At 41.1% G+C, this 23,620-nt stretch overlaps 1 protein-coding gene across 1 annotated transcript in view; it reads left to right on the top strand.

Moving 5' to 3' along the window:
• Nucleotides 1-23,620, top strand: part of mindy3 (MINDY lysine 48 deubiquitinase 3) — a 39,474-nt gene that overhangs the window by 3,749 nt on the left and 12,105 nt on the right. The window contains exons 7-13 of the mRNA XM_054782059.1: nt 2,072-2,186; nt 2,276-2,349; nt 2,508-2,587; nt 2,827-2,897; nt 3,874-3,954; nt 18,378-18,450; nt 20,877-20,949. Of these exons, the coding sequence (XP_054638034.1) occupies nt 2,072-2,186; nt 2,276-2,349; nt 2,508-2,587; nt 2,827-2,897; nt 3,874-3,954; nt 18,378-18,450; nt 20,877-20,949 (567 nt within the window). The remainder of the gene's footprint in view (nt 1-2,071; nt 2,187-2,275; nt 2,350-2,507; nt 2,588-2,826; nt 2,898-3,873; nt 3,955-18,377; nt 18,451-20,876; nt 20,950-23,620) is intronic.

Raw genomic sequence — 23,620 nt, 5'->3', positions numbered from 1 at the left:
GACTACTATATTGTACTGTATTTTTACCGGGGTTTTTTCACCTCATATTTGGTCCCAAATGCTGATACTATGTGGGAATGCATAAAGGTAAGATTTGATGACATTATTTAGTGGTAATGTGCATGTTTGTTGGTGCACAACCTCAAGTTAATTCATGCTGGCACGCTGCTTTTTTCCACACACATCAAACAGCGACATATAGTCTTCACTATGAAAAACAAACTCCAGGCTTGTACTGGTGGATGGTGGGTCTGCATTTATTTGCAGTGTTGCTCCTGTGTTAGTTTTACGCAATACATAATAAATAGATGAATTAGGTCGCTGTAATATACAAACCTCACCACTGCTTGGGGAATACTGCTGTATATGACGAGGACATTGCTCCAAGAGATTGCTCACAATGGACAAAGCATTGTTAGCGCTACCCTGCACCCTGCAGTGGTAGAAACTTTTTTCCACCTACTCAAAATCAACTGGAAATGATGCCCCAGGCCAGCTGGACCAGAGGGACAACTGTCCATCGAGTAAGTCACCATGATATTGTGCTTGATATCTAGTCCATCTAGCCGTGTGCAAATAAGGCTTGGAATGTGGGCTAATACTTTACAGATAATTTGGTTGTCTGTTTGTAGTTGTTCATATGCTTGTTCTTGTTTCCCAGTCGGTACAGATTGGTGTCCAATCGCATTGTTTTGGAGTGGGCCCGCTACCTCTCTGTAGTGGCGTGAGGCGCTAAGTCACAAAAAGTTCTTTGTGTTAGCTGCTACAATAACAATATCGCTGTAGTTTGGTTCATATGGTCAGTTATGTAAATAGAACATTGTTTGCGTTTTTTGGAGGGTCATGTTTCATTAAAGGTTTGCGGACTATGGGCAAAATTACCCCCCAAAAAAGTGCAGTTTTCCTTTAATATGTATAAAACTCTAAAGAGTTTTATTTGGTCTATAGGTAATTTATTATAAACACATTTTTTTTCAGACCAGAGTTAGTGTTTCATACCTGACGGTTTCGACTTCTCACTTGATGTTGCTGTGATGTGTCATCATTGGGACATAGGACAACAAACACCATCACTGGATCAAGGAGGCAACTGAAATACGGACACGTTCCCACAGGACCATAAACCGGAGTGAGGGGGGGTCTTTTTACTCTCACACAGCTGGGATATGGTCCTGAAGAAGTCAGACTGCCGATGGGGCTGTCGTACTGCCTTTACTGGTAGGAAGACGGCACAAAAACCTGTATAAATCAGCTGACAAGACATGTCACAACAACATCATGTGACCACTCTTGAGAAGGACTGTGAGTGAGCAATCAAAACTCTGTTATGAAAAAGCAACACTGGTCTGGAAAAAAGAATGGTGTCAAATGTCTAAAATTCTCATAAAATCTCATAAAATGTTTTTTAAATGCGATTTTGAAAGGTTTTAATAATGTATTAACGTTGCTTTTTTTGTTGTTTTTAACAAATACTTGAATTTCTTCAGTCTTGCTAAATGTTTCAGGTTTTGAGGACACTATAACAATACTAAAACATGAAACTAAAGACCCTTCTGTAGCCCGGTCAGAATTTATGGACTACAACCTTCCTTCATGTCTTTTGTCTCTTTTTTTTCCCAAGTGTGTCTCTGTCTTAGCTGCATCTCTTCAGGTCACTAGTGTATGAGTGACCGACGAGAAGAAAAGCTCGATATCCCTTGGGGAGAAATTGACGCCACCTGTTGTTTTGCGTGTATAAATCTCTAGACCCCGAATATAAGACAACTCGGCTTTTTAAAACATTTTCGGGAAGGAAACAATGCATTCAGCTTAATACAGCAACTAGTAAGTGCTTTAAAATGCAGTTAAGCACAGTTTAACTACTTTGCAAAGTCACTCCAACAGGTTATTGGTATTCAGTTTTGTAAATAGAACATTGTTTGTGTTTTTTGGAGGTTCATGTTTCATTTAAGGTTTGTGGATAATGGGCAAAATTCCCTCCCCCAAAAAAGTGCAGTTTTCCTTTTAAAATGTATAAAATTCATTAATATTGGTATATTAACGATTTGTTTGTGTTCGTCTCCTCCTGCAGCAAACAAGCTGTTATGTCGGTGTCTGATCTGAAAGAGGAGGTGCTTTCTCTCTACCAGACCTGGAAGGGTTGCTGCGGAGTCTTGCTTTTCCTCTACTCTGTCATCCTCACAAAGGTACCATTTGTGGAGCCAAAAAAAGGAGAGCATTTATGCCCTGTAGGGTGATGTGAACAGTGACAGTTGGGCTTATTTCCTTTGTACAGGGCATTGACAACATTAAAAATGAGATCCAAGACACGATGGAACCCCTCATAGATCCAGTGCACGGCCATGGAAGGTAACGCACCTCATACCCGTTTTTTCACACGTGTCTAACTTTGTCATGGAAAATTATGTATAATTACATGGTTAAACCTATCACGACATGAACTTTCATTTGTATTTTCGCCATAGCCAATCTTTATTCTTACTGTATGTCATTGTTTATTATTGTAGTCAGAGCCTGGTGAACCTCCTTGTAACTGGCCATGCTGTCTCTAATGTCTGGGATGGAGAACGGGAGTGTTCTGGCATGAGTAAGCACTGAAAGCAAGCAAAACAATATACATATTTACCACACTCACAGATTTAAAAAGCAGCACACAAACTGTTTTTAAAATATTCACACATTGGCTTTGGCCAGTTGATTAGAACGCCTATAAATGTCAATCATGTCCACCAGAGGGCACCAGAGTTCCTGCTTGCAGTTCTCAACCACATATGGAATTCTGACTTGTGTCTACCTTTTTCTGTCTTTCATTGTCTTTTTGTCTAGAGCTACATGGTATTCATAAACAGGCATCAGTTGGCTTCCTCACACTCATGGAGTCACTCCGCTATTGCAAGGTATTGCAAAGTCCAGTCAGAAAGTGACTGAAATGAGAAATAGCACTGTTTATGTCACGTACAAATAAACACACAGGGCCTCACTGTAACATATATAGAGGTTGGACATTTTCAGTGTACTGTAAATGTAAACAACACTGTGAGCTCCCTCCCATGTGAAAATGCGTGTTTAGAAACAACAGACCCAAACTGGCTCCTGACACTTTTGTTGACAATAGATTATATAATAGGCTTAAAATTCTTGTTGTAAGACGTGACCGCAAAAGAATTTTGTTTTTTATTTGTTATTGCCAACATAAGGACCAAAAAGGAAATTACATTCAGTTACAATAATGATCATGATACTCTCAATATTATTTCATCTTATCACTTAAGAAAACATCACAAATTTTCTACTTTTTCCTGTATCACTGCATGAGCGAAATTCTGTCATCTTTTTCAACACTTTTTTCCGTACTTCATCACTGCATAAACTATCGATCGGTTGTTACACAATCTCTATTCTTTTCTCACTCTACTAGGCAAACTTTGAATGACAAAATGTGTCGACATTAATTTAAACCTATGGTGTGAATCAATTATCAGTAATAGATATGGAGAAGGGGTAAGATTAAATAAGTTCATCTTCTTCCTACTCCTGTTGTTGAGTTGTGTAAATGTAATCATGTGATGTTCCTTAATGTAACTTTTTACCGTAACTATGTCTGGAACAAATAAAGCATACAGTACCATTCAATAAGTTCATATCACAAACAAGGTTGCCAGAGACCACCTCATGTTGGATTATTCATGAGCTGCTCTATTAAGAGTACAAATTCTTAACAAAAAGTCACCCCTCTGACAAATTGAAGCATGTTTCAGACAAATAATACTGTTCATGACATCATTATAAACCCATCAGTTTAATTCATTATAGAAATAACAAATCAAATCAACATCTCAATCAAAACTCCGTCTTTCTGTGTGTTTATTTCAGGTGGGAGCATTCCTGAAGTCACCCCAGTTCCCTATTTGGATCCTTGGCAGTGAAACTCACCTCTCTGTGTTTTTCACAAAGGCAAGTTCAATACACTCGTTCCATAATTGTCCAAACACATGTCACACACTGTTTAATAGAAGCCAGGCTCCTTGACAGGTTAGGAAAACCAAAATATGGAACCCACTTAACAGATTTAATAAAGGCAGGTCAGATATCAATGTGAGGGAGGAGGTGGAAGTTAGTGAAAGAGAGTCATATATGGCCAGTGCTCATTCTTGGCTTCCAGTTTTTCCTAAAAGCAGTGCAGGCCGTCATCATGTTGTCTTTGCCTTGCATGTAGGAACACACAACTTCAAAACTATGCAGCAGTTTGTACTTTATTAACCTCATAATCTGTTGCACATATGTACCGTACATAAAGACGTTATTGATTTGTCATAATCATTACTTGTAGACTTACTGACCACAAAGGCATTCTTGTCTAAAGCGGTTCTGATGTAAGTAATACCGGGATAAATCCGTGGTCCTTATTGTAGCTCAAGCAAGGCTTCATGAGGCGCTGGTTGTCAGTGTCGGTCAAATAAACTCTCGTCTTCCAAAATTACAGTCAAGCAGCAATGCTTTTCTTAAACTGCCTGAGAATGGATTGTAGCAACAAAAAGAAGGGAAGGAATTTAATTTTAGTGTTGTAAAAATTGGGAGTACACTCGCTTGAGTTTGTTTTAGTGAGATGGCTGAACGCTCATATTTGTTTGGAGTGGGGTTTTCAGTTATTAACAGGAGATAAACACTTTTCTGAAAGGTTACCTATCTGTCTGTGAAGTAGTGAAGATGTTTGTGTTTTCACATTATTCCTCCACTTCATTCGAATTAACTTTAGTGTCATTGTTTAGGGCAGTGTTTCTCAAATAGTGGGGCGATGAGGTGTTGGCTGGGGTGTGATTTGGGGGCGAGAGTTGAGAGGCAGGGTGAGCAACTCATAATTTTTTTTTCCAAAGTTGACCAGTCTGATAGTGCCTTTATTCGTGCTTGAACGATGACTGCAACCGATACAGTGGTTTGTACAGAAATAAATAAACATTAGGGTCCAATAGTATTTTGAGGCGGGATTGAAAAATATCTGAAAAAATGGCCTGACAGAAAGAAAATTGAGAACCACTGGCGTGCGTTAGCATGCACACACAGTAAAAGAGTGAGGAGCAATGCAAGGTAACGTACTACAAGTTAGGAGAGAAAAAGATGCTTGCAAAGCCAAATGCCACAGCCCCCGTGTGGGAATATATTAATAATGAGCAAGGTGAGCCCATCAACACGAATGAGCCAGTCTGCTGAATTTATTCGAAAGCAACATAAAAGGCAACACAACAAACTTGCCCACCTCAAACATGTCCACCCAACCCAGTTTTCCCAACTGGGGAAAAAAAACACTCACTGAGACAGCAAAGTAAATACAAACGGAACAGCGCAAAATGGTGTGCATTCACAGGAAGTAATCGCAAAAGAAATACTGCTCTTTAAGACAGTTGAAAAGTCAGCATTTGAAGAAATGCTGCAAATGTCAGACAGTACGAATTGCCTATGAGAAAATACATGTCACAAATGCCAATTCCACAACTTTGAAGAGTGAAGGATACGAAAGGACATTGCATTCTTATGATATATTTTTAATATGATTAGATGTTATCATAACATTAGTGGTTAATTTGGTGTAAAAAAATGTTGACAGTAATATGGTTTAGCATCAATTTGTGGGACAATAATCATTTCAAAACACACCTGTATTGTTTCGTGACACGGTTAAATAAAAAAAAAAAATTGTCCAGCCATATTTTTTCATTGTACTTTTCTTAAAATAAATGTTAAAATCCTGTCTCGTTCCGTTCTCGTGAACCTGCCGTGCATCGTCTCACGAGCTGGGTGTCTCGTGACACCCCTCGTTGTTACAATTTGTAATTTTTTTTTTTTATTTATTTTTTTTTTTTTACTATTTCTGCTATTTTGTACAATGTATGTGCAAAAGAAGCTTTCTTTTGATCAGTCCTGTTTGGCCTAGGGTTCCATGCAGGAGAATAAGCAATGTATGCAGGGACTTTGACCTAAAATGCCATCTTCCAAACTCTTATGGTTTTATGACAATTATTGTGTTAGTTGCAACTCCATTTGCTGATTAAGCTGTCATTAGTCAATAGAAGTGTTTTCCAGCCCCACCTGAACATCTGACTTTTTGATCTTGGGCTTTTTGCACAGAGGGGTTTGGGGATTGAGCCATTGGTAATAGTCTGGTAATAGTTTACAAAGCTGCCTTTTGTGCATGTAGCGTGGGATCAATTCCCACTTGATGTGCTTTTGACAGTCGTCCTGGTTAGAGTTTTTTTGTAGTCTCAGATTGGACCTGGGACTGTTATGGTCTTGTACTGATAAGTGGTATTGAAAATGTATGGATGGGGTTCAAGATTGTCAATCTGCAAAGTATTGGGACTTGTCTTAAATCATAGTACTGTAGGTTGTCTGGAGTCAGCAGCAACACTGGATCCATTCTCTTGAAATGAAAAGGGCTCCTGGTTAATGCTCCGTAAGTCATTTTACAATAAGAAATATGCCCTTGCGTACATGCAAACACACACAGTGCTACCTCACAGGATGTGGAATGCCCTCATCCATACTGAGGTCAACTCTGTTGTTTCAGCTTCAATGAAACGGGCGCTATGGAGTCAGGATCATCATCATCTTAGGCCAATTCAGATGCGTGTGCACGGCAATCCTGTGCTCAGACAACTATCTCGGTCCCTGAGCGAGTAACATAATATATTGTTGTGTCTTGTGTGTTTAAGCTGGCCCGTTGACTTGGACCGAATCAATTCTCCTTGCTCTTGTGAAAATAGCACCAGAGAGGCAGGAAAGATCCCTGGCAATCATCTCCATCACAACGCCACATCCCATAATACACCATTGATTAAAAGCTCTGTTACATGCGTACAAGTGGAGTGAATCATGCATTGGTGCGCTGATGACCCAACATCGTCATGCATGCGCCGATCACTTACCAATTGCCTCAGCTCCCATGGCGTTAGTGTGTAATGTTCACAAATGTATACAGTCACACAACATTCTACACACATTCCACAGTGAAGGGGAACCTAATCCTGATTAGCGTTTGTGTGTATGTGTGGTTCAAGTGGATGACTTCCTGTGCGGGAACGTGATTCCAGACTTTCCATCTGGATCCGTTTGTACTCCAAAAGTTGGACTTGGAATATATGCACATGCATGTATACTGACGTAGATGATTTACTCTACGCTCTGCCACCATTCCTGTGCCTTTCTTGACAGTAAATCTGTTTTTAGCCGTTATTGGAGGTACGCTGCCATTTCCCAGGCTTTGTGATACGAAATCTACACTACCTGCTAATGTGGCTTTTAGCCCCAATATAGAAACATGTTCACAAAAGCACAACATCCGATCCCTGCTTCTGATGTGTCAGTGGCTTCTTCTGTCTGCCATTGGGGATGGGTGTGTATTCCCTTGAGTTGTCACCAGTGTGCAACGATGGCTTTTTAGACTGTCCTCTCAATGGCATTAGTTTTTTAAAATCTAATCTGCATCCACAAACACACTGTTCATTTTGAATAATCTGTGTGTGCACAGCGAGAAAGGGGCTGTGTGTTTGACAGCTGATGTAATTGCATCTGTTTCTAGACAAGAGTTTCTGAGATGCCTAGAAAAAGCTGAAGATAATGGATGAGACGTATATTTTATGTTGCAATATTTCCATTGCTTGATTGCCTTCTCTTTAAAATTACAAGTCACTGTAGCTCTTTCACACAAACTTTCAGTTCGCATTAATCCCGACGGGAAGCAGAGGAACGAAGGAATTGGATTGGAAGGGTGCGCTTTCAAGAACAGTCTAGTGGTCACTCAGGAAAAATGGTCCGTGGGACAGCTCTTGTGACATCGTTCACTGACTTTTATCCTTGATGAGTGATGGCGCTCTCGCTATCTCTTTTTTGAGAGCGTTACAGGTGCATGTGTGTACCTGATCTGGGTCAAGTCATTTAATAGGGAATCTTTGTGTGGCATACACACAGTGCAAGGTTGCAAGAAAAGGAAAACATGTGCAGACAGAGTTGATGTACAGCTTAATCTGCAGTGTTTGCAGAACCACAAATAACAATTGGAATAGCTGCTGAATGATTTTGGCTAACAAAAAATGACAAACAGTAAACAACAATGGACTAAGTTTCTAACTTACATGTATTACTATAAATATCATAAATTGTGATCATACACTCAACAAAAATATAAACGCATCATGACGCTAACCAAAAAAATTATTCTCCATAAAAAATAATGTAAATCCAAATCCTTTCCAGAAATGTTTACACAAAACACAATTTTATATTTAAGCATACAATATAATATAAATACATACAAATGATAATGAAAAGGATAAATGGACATTTGAATTTACTTTTACCTTCATAAAAGACGTGATTCTTGACATGATTGTTCCCAAAGACGTGGTGTGGCGATGAGACACCACACGGACACCACTGTCCTGTTTTGCTATGAGTTATTACCTGAATTCAATTTTGTCACCTCAGTATCCCAAAACAAAGCAAAGAAAGTTATAAGTGCCAGCATTTTGGTAAAGAAGGTGAAAAGCACTATTGAGTTCAAGAAATAACTCAGGACCAAACAGGAAGTTGGTGTCTGTGTGGCGTCTCGCTGTCACATCGTGTCTTTGGGAGCAGTCACGTCCTTAGTGAAGGTAAAGGTAACCTTAAATGTTCATTTATCCCTTTTATTCACCATTTTTATGCATTTAGAATTGTTGTATGAATGTAAAACTAAAACTGTAAAACTAGAAAAACGTGTGTTTAACATTTTTGAGTCGACTGCTGATAACACCATAGACCAGCGTTGAGCCGAATTCCAGTTATGATTGCCATTTTGTTAGCAAGCTATGCTAACAAGGAAATGTACACAAATCTAGGTGACATTTTGGCATATATTTTTTATGTTACCGAAAAATATACTAACCAGGGCGGACGCTAATCGAGGTTCCACTGTATACAAAACTCCTATTTCTCTAATATATTGTTCACAAATCTGTCTAAATCTGTGTTAGGGAGCACTTCTTTTTTGCTGAGATAATCCATCCACCTCACAGGTGTAGCATGTCAAGATGCTGATTATTGTACAGGTGTGCCTTAAAGGAAAACTGCACTTTTTTGGAATTTTGCCCATCAGCCACAATCCTTATGTAAGACATGAACATATGTCTTTCTCTTTTCTTCATTCAAAAGACCCAGCTAAGAAAGCATGTAATGGGAAACACTTGCGCATATAAAGCCTTCTGAAAAAAAAATCCAAATAGCGCCAACAACAAGTTACAGTGACATTGTTATTATTAGTAACATTGTTACACCAATCGAACTACATGACTGGCGCATTGACACTTTTCCACACCACACTGGCTAGATACTAGCAGGTTAGCGACAAGCTTCACCACACATTCTCCTGCAGCGCATCGGCACCATGCTCACAATGATTCTGCACTACTAACTGTAAATTTTTTTAAAAGTACAGTTTTCCTCTAGGCTGGTTGCAATAAAAGGCCACTGGAAAATGTGCAGTTTTACTCTAATGATTTTATTGTATTGTGGCAACACGGATTCCAAAATCTTCTACAGCTTATCCGAGATCGGTTCGCAGGGGCAGCAGCCTAAAAGCAGGGAGGACCAGACTTCCCTCACCCCGCCCACTTCGTCCAGCTCCTCCCGGCGGATCTCGAGGTGTTCCTAGGCCGGTTGGGAGACATAGTCTCTCCAAAGTGTCCCGGGCCTTCCCCGAGGCCTTCTACCGGTCGGATGTGCCCTGAACACCTCCCCAGGGAGGCGTCCGGGCAGCATCCTAACCAGATGCCCAAGTCACCTCATCTGGTTTCTCTCAATGCAGAGGAGTAGCGATTCTACTCCGAGTCTGTCCCGGATGACAGTGCTTCTCACCTTATCTCTGAGAGCCCAGCCACCCTACAAAGAAAACTAATTTTGGCCGCTTGTACCCGCGATCTTGTCCTTTCGGTCACTACCCAAAGCTCATGACCATAGATGAGCGTAGGAACGTAGATCGACCGGTAAAAGAGAGCTTTTTCTTTTGGCTCAGCTCCTTCTTCACCACAATGTACCGATGTAAAGTCCACATCACTGCAGACGTTGCACCAATTTGCCTGTCGATCTCGCGTTCCATCCTTCCCTCAATCGTGAACAAGACCCCAGGCACCTAAACTCTTCCACTTGAGGCAGGATCTCATCCCTGACCCAGAGATGGTACACCACCCTTTTCCGGGCGAGAACCATGCACTCGGACTTTCAGGTGCTGATTGTCATCCCGGCCGCTTCACACTCTGCTTGCTAACCGATCCAGTGAGAGTTGAAGGTCACAGCTCGATGACGCCAACAGGACCACATCATCTGCAAAAATAGGATTCCAAAAGTAGAACTAAATTCAACAAGTTAAATATAGAAGAGAAGAACAATGGAATTTTAAGTATTAGAATAAAAATTTGAATGAGTGAGGGATTAGGATACATGTCATCACCTCTTATCAACAAAAGGTGTTTTATTGTTTTTCCATTTTGCTATTAACAGGTAAACTTCTTTTTACACCTTGAAATTAGTGATGGTACACTCGATTCCTTTTACTGACTCGAGTTTTTATGAATGATGCACAAAAACAGAAAACCCGCACACGGACACTACCATAGACATATATACATAAACACTTGATTAGGCCTTTCGACCAAGTTGTTGACATCTGGTTTCACCACCGGAATCCAGAATATTGTGCCACAAAGTCAACAAATTCTGTGCAAAACATATTGTATTGGCCAAATACTAGGGATGAGCGAGTACACTACTATCTGTATCTGTATCTGTTCACTCATCTAAATTATCTGTATCCGTGTCTGCACTCGGAGTGGGCGGGCAATAAACCGCAAGTGGGTTAAATCACATTATACACTATTTTATGGAAATGACATACATTGATCAGAAGTAGCTATATTTATTGTTTATTTGAAAACTATTTACAGAGCAGCCTCAAAATTGCGATTCAAATTACGTTTTTGATCACAAAAGTAAAAGAACCACTTGCAGAACATATTTTTATGATGTTTTTTTAATGATCTGTGTGAAGTTGCTGATTCATGCAAACATCGAGTGGTGGCAAACAGGGAAATAATCTGTCACTGTATTTTTCTCAAAAGCACCGCGTTCATTACTACAAGCAAAGTTTTCCAGCTGACTTTATATCACCAGCCAAGTTAGAAGCAAGCAGACGAAAAAAGAACCCAGGCAGTGCCTAACTTTACAACTCTGTCTTGTCAAATGCACCGTGTACGTAACAAAACAATTCTACCAACTAACTTTAAATACACAAACCGATAAGCAGCAGTGAGCGCTTATTCAGGCACCACGAGCGAGCATTGAGTCAGCGCGTGTGCATGGAAGAGCAAATTCAGACAATGTGACTGCGAGGAAAGTGGTCTTACGCGTGCTGAGTATGTTTTTAGGCGCACCAATTTTGGCATTAATGTGACGCCAAGCGAGGCTGTCTAAGAAAGGGCGGTCGCTGTGTCTGACTGGCCAATCACAGAGCGTGAATGAAAAGTGAATACATAAGTAGTTACCCAATGAGGATTCCTTCATCACGATTACAGATAATGATCAGCTGTACTGGTTTCATGCTCGTACTCTGCAAAAATGCATTATCCGTAACGGATACACGTCCCTACCAAAAACAATCAAAAGTATTTTTTTCAGTCATACTTGTGAAAGGTAATCCCATGAGATCTTGTTTGGACTGTAAATCGGTTGGTACAATTCCATGCAGAACATGATTTATGCATCTTCTCCGTTCTCTCTTCTTGCCACACCCAATATAGCAGTGGGGTTGACGTATGATTCAGCGGTCAATGCAGCGTCTACGTCACCCGTCACTGAGCCTAAGCACAGAAACTTGCATATGATGTTTCAATAAAGGTGTAGTTCCAAAAAAAAAAAAAAAAAAAACCCTGCACATGCGCGACCAGTCCCGTCTGAATCACTGAGCCTGTCATCCGTTTCTCAAGTCTACTGTGCGTAGGTTATACGTGCTCGCCGTTGGCGAGTCGAGTCGGGTGTCCATAAGCTGTAGATGCTCGGTGTTTGCGAGTAGCCATGTTCTTTTTCGAGTGCTCGGCGTTAGCAAAGGGAAGTGGAAAGGAGAGTTGATTCGAGGCAATGACCAAATCTGTTGCTTTTTAATATCCATCCATTTTCCATGCCGTTTCTCCTCATTAGGGTTACGGGGGTATGCTGGAGCCTATCCCAGTTGACTTCGGGTGAGAGGCGGGGTACACCCTGGACTGGTCGCCATCCAATCGTAGGGCACATATAGACAAACAACCATTCACACTCACATTCATACCTATGGACAATTTAGAGTCACCAATTAACCTAACATGCATGTTTTTGGAATGTGGGAGGAAACCGGAGTACCCGGAGAAAACCCACACACGCACGGGGAGAGCATGCAAACTCCACACAGAGATGCCCAACGGAGATTCGAACCCAGGTCTTCCCGATCTCCTGACTGACTGTGTGGCCAACATGCTAACCACTAGACCACCGTGTGGCTCTTTTTCCATAATATGTCCATTAATATGTTTATACAAATGCAGCTACAGAAACAGTTGCACAGTTGTAAGTGGTCGAGTTAACAGAGGCGAATACCTGAGTCCCGGTGCAGTAAAAAACTTGAGTTTTGAACGATTTTTTGAACACTCGGCCCTCTCTACTTCACATTACACCTTGGACACTTAAGCTTCACTGTTTTATACTTTAATATATGTAATGGTAATATGTTACTTAAAAATTGGCTGCACAGTTAGTAACTGTTTTATGGCTAGTAATAGCTTGACACTGGAAAGGATTACCTCTTTAATAAAAATTCTAACAAATCAGAGGTTGACCAGCGTCTGTGAAATGATTGTGATGAATTTTGCAGGTTCCACTATAGCACCGCCTACAATAAATGATGTTCTGCCAATGAGAGGAAACTGAAGAAAACAATAGTCTCTTCTAAATTTCATGCCTTTTAGGAGATCAGTGGTGAGGGCAATGTCAAAGCACAAAGTAGCAACACGGTGTACATTAACAGTCATTAATAATCCGTGACAGGTCAGACCAAAGAGCATTGTAGGGGGCTGAAAGGCTGTGTGAGTGCTGCATTATTAGTCTTTCCCCCTGTGTTTCGGTCTCTGTTATAGGATTCCTCAAACGCTATAGAACCATTCTCTGGCCTCCCTACTATAGTGAGATATCATGTCCTGAATCACATAAGATACAAGCTAGTTAAGATCACCATTGCCAAAGGCATATAGAATACACATCCATCAATAGAACAAGCCTTTTAGTCATGTAGTCATCCTGTTTGGAACATAGCAGTTGACAAGACCTCGTCTTTGTTGTCCTGAAACGGATCCCTTCAGACTTGCTCCATGGCCACTCAAGAGCTTCTCAGCAGATACAATAGCTCTTTGGGCAGACCAGGGGGAAAGCACCCCTAACTGGCCTTCCTAAAGTAGCGGAGATAAAAGTCTGGAACAGTGGTGGCAGAGGAACCAAAGTGGGAGGAAGTACTCCAACTCTGAAGTACTTTTTTCTTGGAGGTAGACTGGATATTAGGAAAGGGGGAAGTCAAGGAGTCAAGTGAACTTAATCAAAAGACAGCAAATTGAAATGAAATGTGATGGAGTGGTTGGTGGATTTAGTCTAGGGATTGCCATAATAACAAATTCATCAAACATTGCTTGTTTAACAATACTAAAATGAAGTGTCATTTTTGAGGAAAAATGGAGTAGACGACTACAGTATTGTATAACCAGCAGAGGTACTGTTGAGTCATTCTCATTGATATGGATGGCGATATGGACCAAAAAATCATATCCCGATATATTTATGTTGAATATTGATAGACAATATGTATCCCGATATTTTTTCCACAAAGTCATTTTAGACAAAGTCAAAGTCAAGTATGCGTGTGAAGTTGTTTCATTAAAATGTAAAAAAAATCTAACCGCTAAAATAAAATAGCCCATCTCTTTTAAATAAATATAGAAAAAAGTAAAATTTAATAATCAAGCTTCTGTATTACAAACCTTTTGCTATGCTCAAATCCTCAGTTAATACCAAAAGCACAAAAGAGCAAAAATGTGAAATAAAGTGTCCTGTTTGTAAGAGGAAGTTTTTAATTGTCAGCAGCAACTCAAAAATACTTAAGGGCTTTTTGTTGGTTTAATGCTCGATTAATCATGTCTTTTACCGCACTAAGGGGCGACAACTAAATGTTGTCGGTCAGTTAAATGTGTAGCCTCTTTGGCCCCGTGTTTGCCACAGATGGTGCTCGGTGAGAGGTGTAGCTTCGCTGGATCACAGTTCTAGCCGCTGCAAGTCGTAGCTTTTTTGAAGCTCGGTGCTAGCCACAGCCAGTCATGATGCGAGGTGTAGATGCTCCGAAGCCCGGTGCTAGCCGCAGACGGCACTTGTGGCGAGATATAGCTGTCCCGATGCCTGGTGTTAGCCGCTGCTTTGCCAGGTGTGAGGTGCAGGCACTCCGAGGCCCAGTGCTAGCAATAGATGGCACCTATAAAAAGGTATAGCTTTTCTGGAGTTACAGAGCAAATCCAGTCTATATCTATATGAATGAAAGAAATATCGATATTTTATATCGCTATATCGCCCAACCCTAGTTTGTGGTCTGTAGAATCAACTATTGGAATTTGTACTGGCAGCTTGTCAGGGCAGCATTATTTTGCTCTACGCTAGCATTGAAACAGACGTTCAGAACATTCAGAGCAGGATTCTCCCATCCCAATAACCATAATATTTAAAAAATAACAACAATTTGTGTAGTCAAATGCGCAGTATCCGCTGCTCTACTTCAGAATGTCATGGGACATGTTAGAATAAAATTTTCCCTCAATGAACTTTTCCTTTCCAGTGTTGAAAACACTAATGCAGCCCGAGACCATGACTGTACCACCCCATGCTTGTCAGCAAGACACAGTTATCGTGGTATCACTTGTGTTGCCAGCCATTTAGACAATAATGCCTGTGTGTTGACTTATTGTCAGTGGTTAGAAAACCTATACTGATGTACATTGACTACTCTAAAGTATATTTAAGTGCCATTTCTATAGTATTTGAGAAAATATACTGTAATTAAAATGTTGAAATGTAAGGCATGTACTCACTTTTGTGAAACGCTACATCCCTGCTACAGTCTGATGTGATCAAATCAAGTATTTTCTTTTGGTGGTGTGACGTAAGTGGCTGTTTAACAAGACACGCTTGATTTTTTGCGTGTGTTTTCTCTACTTTGTTCCTGTGTTGAGAAGCCTGTTCTTGCTCTGTGAAGAGGGTCAAGGGCTTGAGCCAAAAAGTTGGACTGTGGGGATTGGAATGCGTTGCTCAAGGCCACACACGCACACACACAGATACGCACACACATGCACACTGTTGTTTTGCTGATGCCATGTCTTTGTTTTAACTGTGCGTACATGTACACTTAGAATATGGTCGTTCTCTTGTCAAGCAAATAAATGTTTGCAAGAGACAGACTGGATAATTACACTGTGACTCAGACACAAACACACTCACAGAAATGGAATGGCACCAAGAGGAGACGCGCACACACACACACACCTTCCCCGTGGAGTATGTTTGCTCCATGTTTCCCAACTCAGCAGCATCTTCCTCAGGCCTCTAATAAAACACACATCAAAGACAGCCAAGCAGACCTGTCATCACAAACACACAATCACGTCATTTTGGCTATTATTTTACCTCATGTGCATGTTATGAGTCATTGTGTTCATTAACTTTGTAATGGTAATAGCACCTATTGAACAGCTGTAATGGTGTATTTCAGTTGATGACTCCTAGTCGGGTGTTAGTTTCTAGTAGAAGACAATAAACTGCGACGGAACTTCCTTAAACAATGTTTATTGGACTTTGGGGTTTGTAGGGCCACGTGAAACCCATTAGCGGTCTCATCACCTTGCAAAGATACGTACTGGCTCAACATTAATGTGAGTTTTACAATGTATCAGCATAATCGGTGTTACAAGACACATTCTTTGCTGTCCAACCTGCAACTATAAGGACATTTCTCATGATGATCGGTCACCTTTAATATTCCCCAGGCAAGTGTAGCACAGCACATTTAGGTAATGACAAATCTAGCAGGAGATTTATGGAGCCTGTAATGTTAACAAATCAGGACGTGGCAATAGTGTGTGTGACAGATCACCGTGTCCGCTGGTCTGTTTTCTTTGTATCTGAAGCAAAGGCAGCTGGGAGTCATCTCTCCTACCCCTCCACATTCCCCCACCTCCCGATTGAGCACCGAGTGTAGTACTAATAAGTGTACAGTGAAACCTTATAGGAGCCTGCCCGGATCATGCTTTAATAAAGGCCAAGTGTAGCGGAGATGAGCAGTGTTCATGTGCCCAGCAATAACATTGTGTGTTAGTATAGTGTTTGTCATGGGACAACCACTTCAATCAGAACAATCAGACCACTTCCTCCCTTGTATGGAGGAACAGTAGGAATCCTCTCGCCTACACACTTTGCTAGAGTATGTGAAATCATAGTAAAATAAATAATCAAATGTTTTCACAAGTGTGTGAATTTGTTTGTTACTGTAGATAACTCATGTACTCCAGAACCGCTACACACAACAGGGTGAAAATCTGGTGTGTACAAGTGTACAAGTGCTATTATTTTTCTGACAAATCCAATAGATGTGGCTCACTCGTTTTCATCGTGGGCCACATCACATTTTTGGTTGCCCCCAGAGGCCGCCTCTGTGAAACCATATACTGTAAATGTACAATTGTCTGATGTTTTACTAACAAACTTGCATGCAAATCAGAGATCAAGGTGCGAAGCAGAAATTTGAGTACAATGGAACCTTGGTTAGTATTATTACAGTAATTCATTCCAAAAGGTCTGACTCTCACTGAAATGGAGGCTAACCAAATCAATTTGCCCCATAAGAAAGTAAAAATCCAATTAGTCCATTCCAGAAAACCAAAACAACATTTTTATAGTTTTACGATTATAGTTTGACATGCAGAAAACAATTTGACATACATTTAATTTAGGGCTGTCAATTGATTTAAAATTTAATCATGATAAATCGCATGCTGCCCGTGAGGCTTTTCCAAGGCCTCTTAAGTTATTCTATTTATGTGTGCAGCAGACAGCATTGTGGATATAGAAAGTAAACAGACTCCTGTTAAAATATTGTAGCAGGGTTTTGTGAAAAAAATAAAAACTTTTGATAATGTTGCTATAACCCAGTGCTTCTCAAATAGTGGGGCGGTGAACTGTCAAGGTGGGCAGGGAGAACTTTCAATGTTAGTGCCGACCTGCCAACATGTACAAATTTATTGTACTCATAATACGCTAGAGTGCTTCACAGCTCTGCATTTTGTTGAATTTTCCTGGTTTAGCTTTCGAGTTCAGTCTTTACAGTACAGAAAAAAATAGATATTAGCATTATAATAATTGAGAACCAACGTACAATTCAATTGGAAAAGAAAAAAATGTCTTTGATTACGTCATTGAGTCTTTTGGGGATAATATATAGGAAAGGTATAGAAAATATTTGCCTGCAAAAGTGCTCCAAATATGTCAGACTGACAAACGTTCATTTTTTGGTTCTTGGAGTGATTGTCATGCTGACACGCAGAATTCCTGTTTAGCACCAGTGGTCTTGGGGCCAAAACGTACTTCTATTTGGAAATTCATTCCCTCTCCTCCTATGATTTATTATGTTCTCATGTTTTTACATCAGAAATGTGTTCACTTTCTGAGTCCAATATAAAATCTGAGTTAAGACAGGTCTCCGGTGCTCTTCATTGTTGTATCCTAAAGAAAATATAATGAATAAATATCCAAAGATTATGGTCCAGTGTGTACTTACTGCTAATCTCTTCACAGTGAAATTCACCAACAAACATAGTCCAGAGTTTCTCATGAATCATGTTTATGTGTAGAACTTGATTACCTGATTGTGTGTTTGCAGTAAAAACAAGTCAGCAGTCTTTATCACAAAATCAGTTAATAGCTCGGCCCACTCCAGTGATTATGCTGGCCCCTTGTATAGCCGTACACACACACGGTCAGCCTACATTAACAGTGCACTGCACACACACACACACACACACACACACGCCAATGTTTCTACAGGTTGTCGGTTACGTCACCAGACACTCAACATCCAATTTATTCACTTCCCACTATTTCTCTGGCTGCTCACTAGGCTCAAATCAGAGCCACTTTTAGGTCATCATTTAGGTCAACATTCTTCTTGTCATGTACAGCCTTTCACCTTTTTTGAGTCTCTTCCCAATATTATTTCAGTATGTTGTCTGTCTTCATGCCTACAGGAGATGTCCCTGGTCGGTGAAGAGTGTCCATCAGAGCAGGCAAGGAGAGTTTTCCAGTCATTTGATCTCGAAGGTAATCAGTTGGTGGAGCGTATTTGTCACTGGGACATAATTTAACCAACACAGCATTTCTCCTCTGTGGTAGAAGACATACTTGTATTAACCACCCACTTCTCTTGTTCTTTGCTTTCATTACAATATTTTCTTCTTCAGCAACCAGAACGACTTTTCTGTCTCATCTCTACTGTTGTTGTTTAGGTTGGTGAGCTCAGCTCCTCTTACAGCTGAGTCAACCATCCTGCTCCTTCCTTCTCTTCCTCCTTGTCCCTTGCAGGTTACTGGGGGAAAGGACGAACAGAGTGATGCAATAATGAAACAACACAACCTTTTTCGAAATGGAGACTTGTTGTCTAAGATGAGCTTAAAGTAGATGATCAATTTCAAGTTAGTTCCTCTGTGGTGAAGAGGGAGGAAAAGATGCAAACCCACTGAATGTCCGCAAACCCCAAACCAAAGTAGTACATCATTCCGATGGATTAATAGGAAGATGCAATGAGCTTGAATACATGGACTAGTTACAACAGTTTGACCATCTGGGATGCTATACAAGAGCTGTATCAAACATTTTACATTAGGAATGATAAAGCTCAGTTTTGAGGGCATTGTGAGTAATATTTTATATGTACAGAATGTTATCACCGTCAATATCATAGGAGCAGATCCTTTCTCATGTTAAAGGATGCAATCTTTATCCTTAATAAATGTTGTGGCGTAGACCAAGCTTGTGACCAAGGTTGATTTATCCCCTTTCTGATCATTTTTGCGATGTTTTGTTTCACTTCCACGGTGACAACTTCCCTTTTCTTTGGCGCACTGCCATTGGGGCAATCTGTCTTGCGCTTGGGAGACATGATGAAGGGCAGGAAGTTGGCGAGGGAGAGCAGAAGCGACTTTGTGCTTCCTCTGTATGTATTATTCTGCCACGCGCATGGAACTAGTTGTAGCACAAGTCTTGTATTTATGAACCAAACTGTTTAGGACCTAAGCAAAACATAAATTTTTAAGTAATTTACGGGAGTGCTTTGTAACATGAAACGTTGTAAACCGTGGGCCGCTTGTAGGTGTTTTGTAGGGTTCATTGAGCTATGTGAGAAATTGCAAGTCAATCTGTCATTTGGGGTCAAACTTTGGTGCTTTATAACAACGCCACAATGTAGCGCATTTGTGACAGTAGGTAAAATATTAGCACAAGCAACAAGCAAGGGTTACAACATTTTCACTTCGGATATGATACCGATATCCCAGCCTTCCGATATCATCACAAATCATACGTATTTTTATTACTTATTTTATGGTGGTGTGTATTTTATGTGTTTATGGTGTAGAAAATGATCTATCGTGATATTACTCATCATACAGAGAATGATAGTCGGCAACAGTAGTGCTTTCGGATGCCATCGTTTGTTTGTTTTTTGGTGGTGGAGGTGGGTCGGGGGGGTCGCAGTTGGGGGCTGTGGGTATTGCTACTGTGGTGCTGCTTTTGCACGTGGGGTTGGTCGTGTAGATCTTCCGTTCTGTGCCCCCTCGGGGGACTTGTGCATGGTGGGTGTTGCTGTTTGTATCGGAGTGCTGGTGTCTGACATTTTAGATGTAGGCCAATAAAATCCGATACTTGTTTTTTTTTGCTAATATCGGTATCCGATATCCATATTGGAAAGGGACACCCCTAGGAAGGGTGCATGTTTTGACAAATGTTCACCCTTGTGTCTGCAGCAGTTTAGGATGGGAAGAGTGAGCCTACACAAATAAAACCTCAGGGATTGACTAATATTTATATATATTTATATATTTTCACATATACATAGCCGTGATGCACACATGCAAGATGTGGATGTTGTCAGCATAATTACGCACTGTACATGAAGCACACTTTCTCATGGCCTACTCGCTATATACACACGCTTAAGCCATGCTTCGGCTCACTTAAGTGTGGCGTTAACGTGCCGTAAATCTGACCGCATCACACACCGTGTCGGCATAGCACCATGTGTTGAGAGGGCGGAAAAAAATCACACATACACACTCTGCAATAACTCCCAGGAGACATAAGGATGTAGCCACACACATAATAAATGACTGTTTGCGTGCTCCTACTCTTGTCAGTGTGATTTAGTTGTTTGGGGGAGGCAGTCAAAACACTGGGCATGCATCTAAACAAGAGCCCACACAGGCTCACGTGGGGCATGTTTGAGTGAGATGCAGTCAAAAGCACATGTTCGTGTTTAACGCGTCTGCTCTCAGGTAAAGCAATCATCATGTTCATGGAATGTAGGTCAGAAAGAAAGGGCAAAGGTGTCTATGCATGTGTATGTGTGTTATTTTGACTTGCATCACATGTGTTAATTCCCATATGGGATGTATCTGTGCCATATGGGTGAATGTCTCCTTAAGTATTTTTAGTTGTGTGCATCCATCTCTCTTTGTGTGTCACCCTCCCAGACAACGGCTTCATCCCAGACTCTCTGCTAGAGGAAGTGATGAAAGCCCTTGGCCTTGTCTCAGAGCCAGAATAGTAAGTACTTGCATATCTTGAGAGTTGTGTTTTCTGATGCTTGTGTGCACCTGTGGATCCTCTAAAGTCCCCACTCCGAAGTCACGGCCAGGCCAGGTCAGACGTCCAGCTCATGTTTCACTACCAGGCTACTATAAAGTACAGCGAGAGCCAGCTCATTGTGAAAGTCAATGAATAGAAAACAGAATGGCAGAGAATCGGAGGGGGACATTAACAACAGGAAGAAATGCTGAGAGAGGGAGGAAACACTTAAAAGCGTTGCTTCAAACAGAAGCACGTTTTCCAGTGAGGAACAGTAAGCTCTGCACTGGGACCATGGGCCTGGCCCAATAACTGGACCACTGATGTGCTCTGCAGAGCCCCAGATGGCCAACACATCACAGCATAACAGAGCACACCACAGGGGCTTTGGGGGGGGGGGACTTCTCGCTCTTTCCATGCCACACAACATGCGTTGAACAGCCCCAAACCTACCATGTTTAATAATCCTCAGTCGGGTGGTGTTGTTCTGGAACAACACATTTCAATACTTTCATCACATGGATGCCTGCCTGATAATGGCTGTAGTATTTTTGTACTTAGTGACAGCTGCTAGCCACTTGTGATCAAATGGAAGACATTCTCAGCCATAAAAGAATTTGTCAATTTTGGCACTGCTGCTTTTGAGTGGATCACTTGTATTCAGGCTGCAAAGCATGTACAGTATTTCCCAAAAGTCAGTGCAGCCCTCAAATTTCAGCAACCGTTATAATATATCTTCACAGGGAACAATAAGATAGAAATGAAACGTGTATATACTTTAGAGTAGTCAATGTACAGCTTCTATAGCAGTATACAGTATATTTAATATCCACTGAAGGCGACACACAGCTATTATTGTATAAGTAGCTGTCAACACGACTGAGTACACCTCACAGTGAATATGTCCAAATTGTGTCCTCGGTGTGACTATTTAGTGGGAGCACCATTATTACCTAGCACTGCCTTAATGCTCTTGGGCTTGGAACTCACCAGAAGCCTCTTTTTTTTTTTTTTTTTTTTTTTTTTAATAATAAATGAATTTGTGGAATTTAATATGGTTCTGAACGCATGCACTTAAAGTCCGTCATCTTCCACTTGGCCCGCTTGTCTAGCCTTAGGATGAGGTGGAAATACTTCTGCGAGTCATTTTGGAGTATAAGACAAAAAATATCAGGAGAATGTCGACTGGAGTAAGTCATGCCAGTCAAAATATTCAGCAGATATTATGTTGGTTTGTCGGCAACGCTCAGTTCTGGTCATGTGACGGCGATGGTGTGGCGGGGGGGGCGGTGACGTCAATGTTTTCTGAACGTAGTGATTTGCTTGTCTACATGGAAATGACACGGCAACGTTGCCAGATTTTTCCACTCTGGAAGCAGTTTTCTTAAAGGTTTCAGGGCACCCAGAATGCCGTTTCTGTGTGGATGAAAGGCTGACACGATCAAATACTACTTGGCCATTTTGACCTGAAAACGTTCCCGTGTGGACAGCCCCTGTGTATACCCAGTTTAAGGGTGCGTTCACATTCATGTTTAAACATCCCAGATCTTGCATGGTCAGCATACCCACTGCACATGCCACTCCTCCACCACTCCCCCACCCCGTAAATGTAAACAACAACATCATGTGGCGTAAAACTGCACATTTTGGAGTGGCCTTGTATTATGGCCAGCCTAAGGCACACCGGTGCATAAATCATGCTGCTATGCCACACTTGGGAGGCGGATGGATTATCTTGGCAAAGGAGAAATGCTCACGAACACAGTTAGACAAATTTGTCAACAATATTTGAAAGAGAGGCCTTTGTGTCCATAGAAAGTTTTAACAAGAAATGTTACCTCTTAAGTTCATTGAGCTCATGAAAAGTGAGAGCAAAGCATGAATGTTGCATTTATAGGGTTCCTATGATTTCTGCGTTAACGGAATCGCGTAATTGGCCAATAAAAAGGAAGCTACTGTTATATGCGCAATCTCGCGGAAAGTGACAATGTGAATGAAATGCTGTCATCTTGAGAAGAAGGAACTTTCGTGTCTGGAAGTTTTACCCCGGCGGACCAGACCGCCCAATCGTGGCACAATCTACACTAACCCGCCTCTTCCCAAACTAAACATGTTGAAAGGGCGGCCTAAAACACGGGCGAAAGTTGGCGAAAGATCTTGGAAGCTCCTCTCTTGTGGAGCATGAATGGAAGCTCGCGGGGTTAGCTTAGTTGAGCAGAGCATGGTAGTGCGGCTGTGTGTGTGTGCGACTCAGGCTGGATGAGTGTTTACACCAAGAGTCACCAACGTTTTTCCTTGTGAGAGCTACTTTTACAAAATGAAAATGGCCAAGAGCTACTCATTTTTGTAACATTTATCTTCAGAGCTTATTTTAAACCCAAACAAAGCGAATATGCTTGTTTTACCAGATCATTAACAAAATGCTTGTGTCCACAACTCACATTTTGTGTTTCAGAATGCATTTCTTTCTACTGTTCTTTCATTATTAACTGAAAACCTGAATGAAAAGCAGGCTTGCGGGCACCTCATGTGGTCATGGGGGGATGCCCGCGGGCACCACGTTGGTGACCCCTGGTTTACACTGTTGTGTTTTACCGCTTTCATGGAAGTGAGCGTTTTACAATGCCCACTGACTACGTGCATATTATGA

The sequence above is a fragment of the Dunckerocampus dactyliophorus genome, chromosome 7, assembly GCF_027744805.1.
Source record: "Dunckerocampus dactyliophorus isolate RoL2022-P2 chromosome 7, RoL_Ddac_1.1, whole genome shotgun sequence".
NCBI classification, from domain to species: domain Eukaryota; kingdom Metazoa; phylum Chordata; class Actinopteri; order Syngnathiformes; family Syngnathidae; genus Dunckerocampus; species Dunckerocampus dactyliophorus.
The sequence above is the reverse complement of the archived record's forward strand: the minus strand, read 5'-3'. Positions and strand labels throughout refer to the sequence as shown.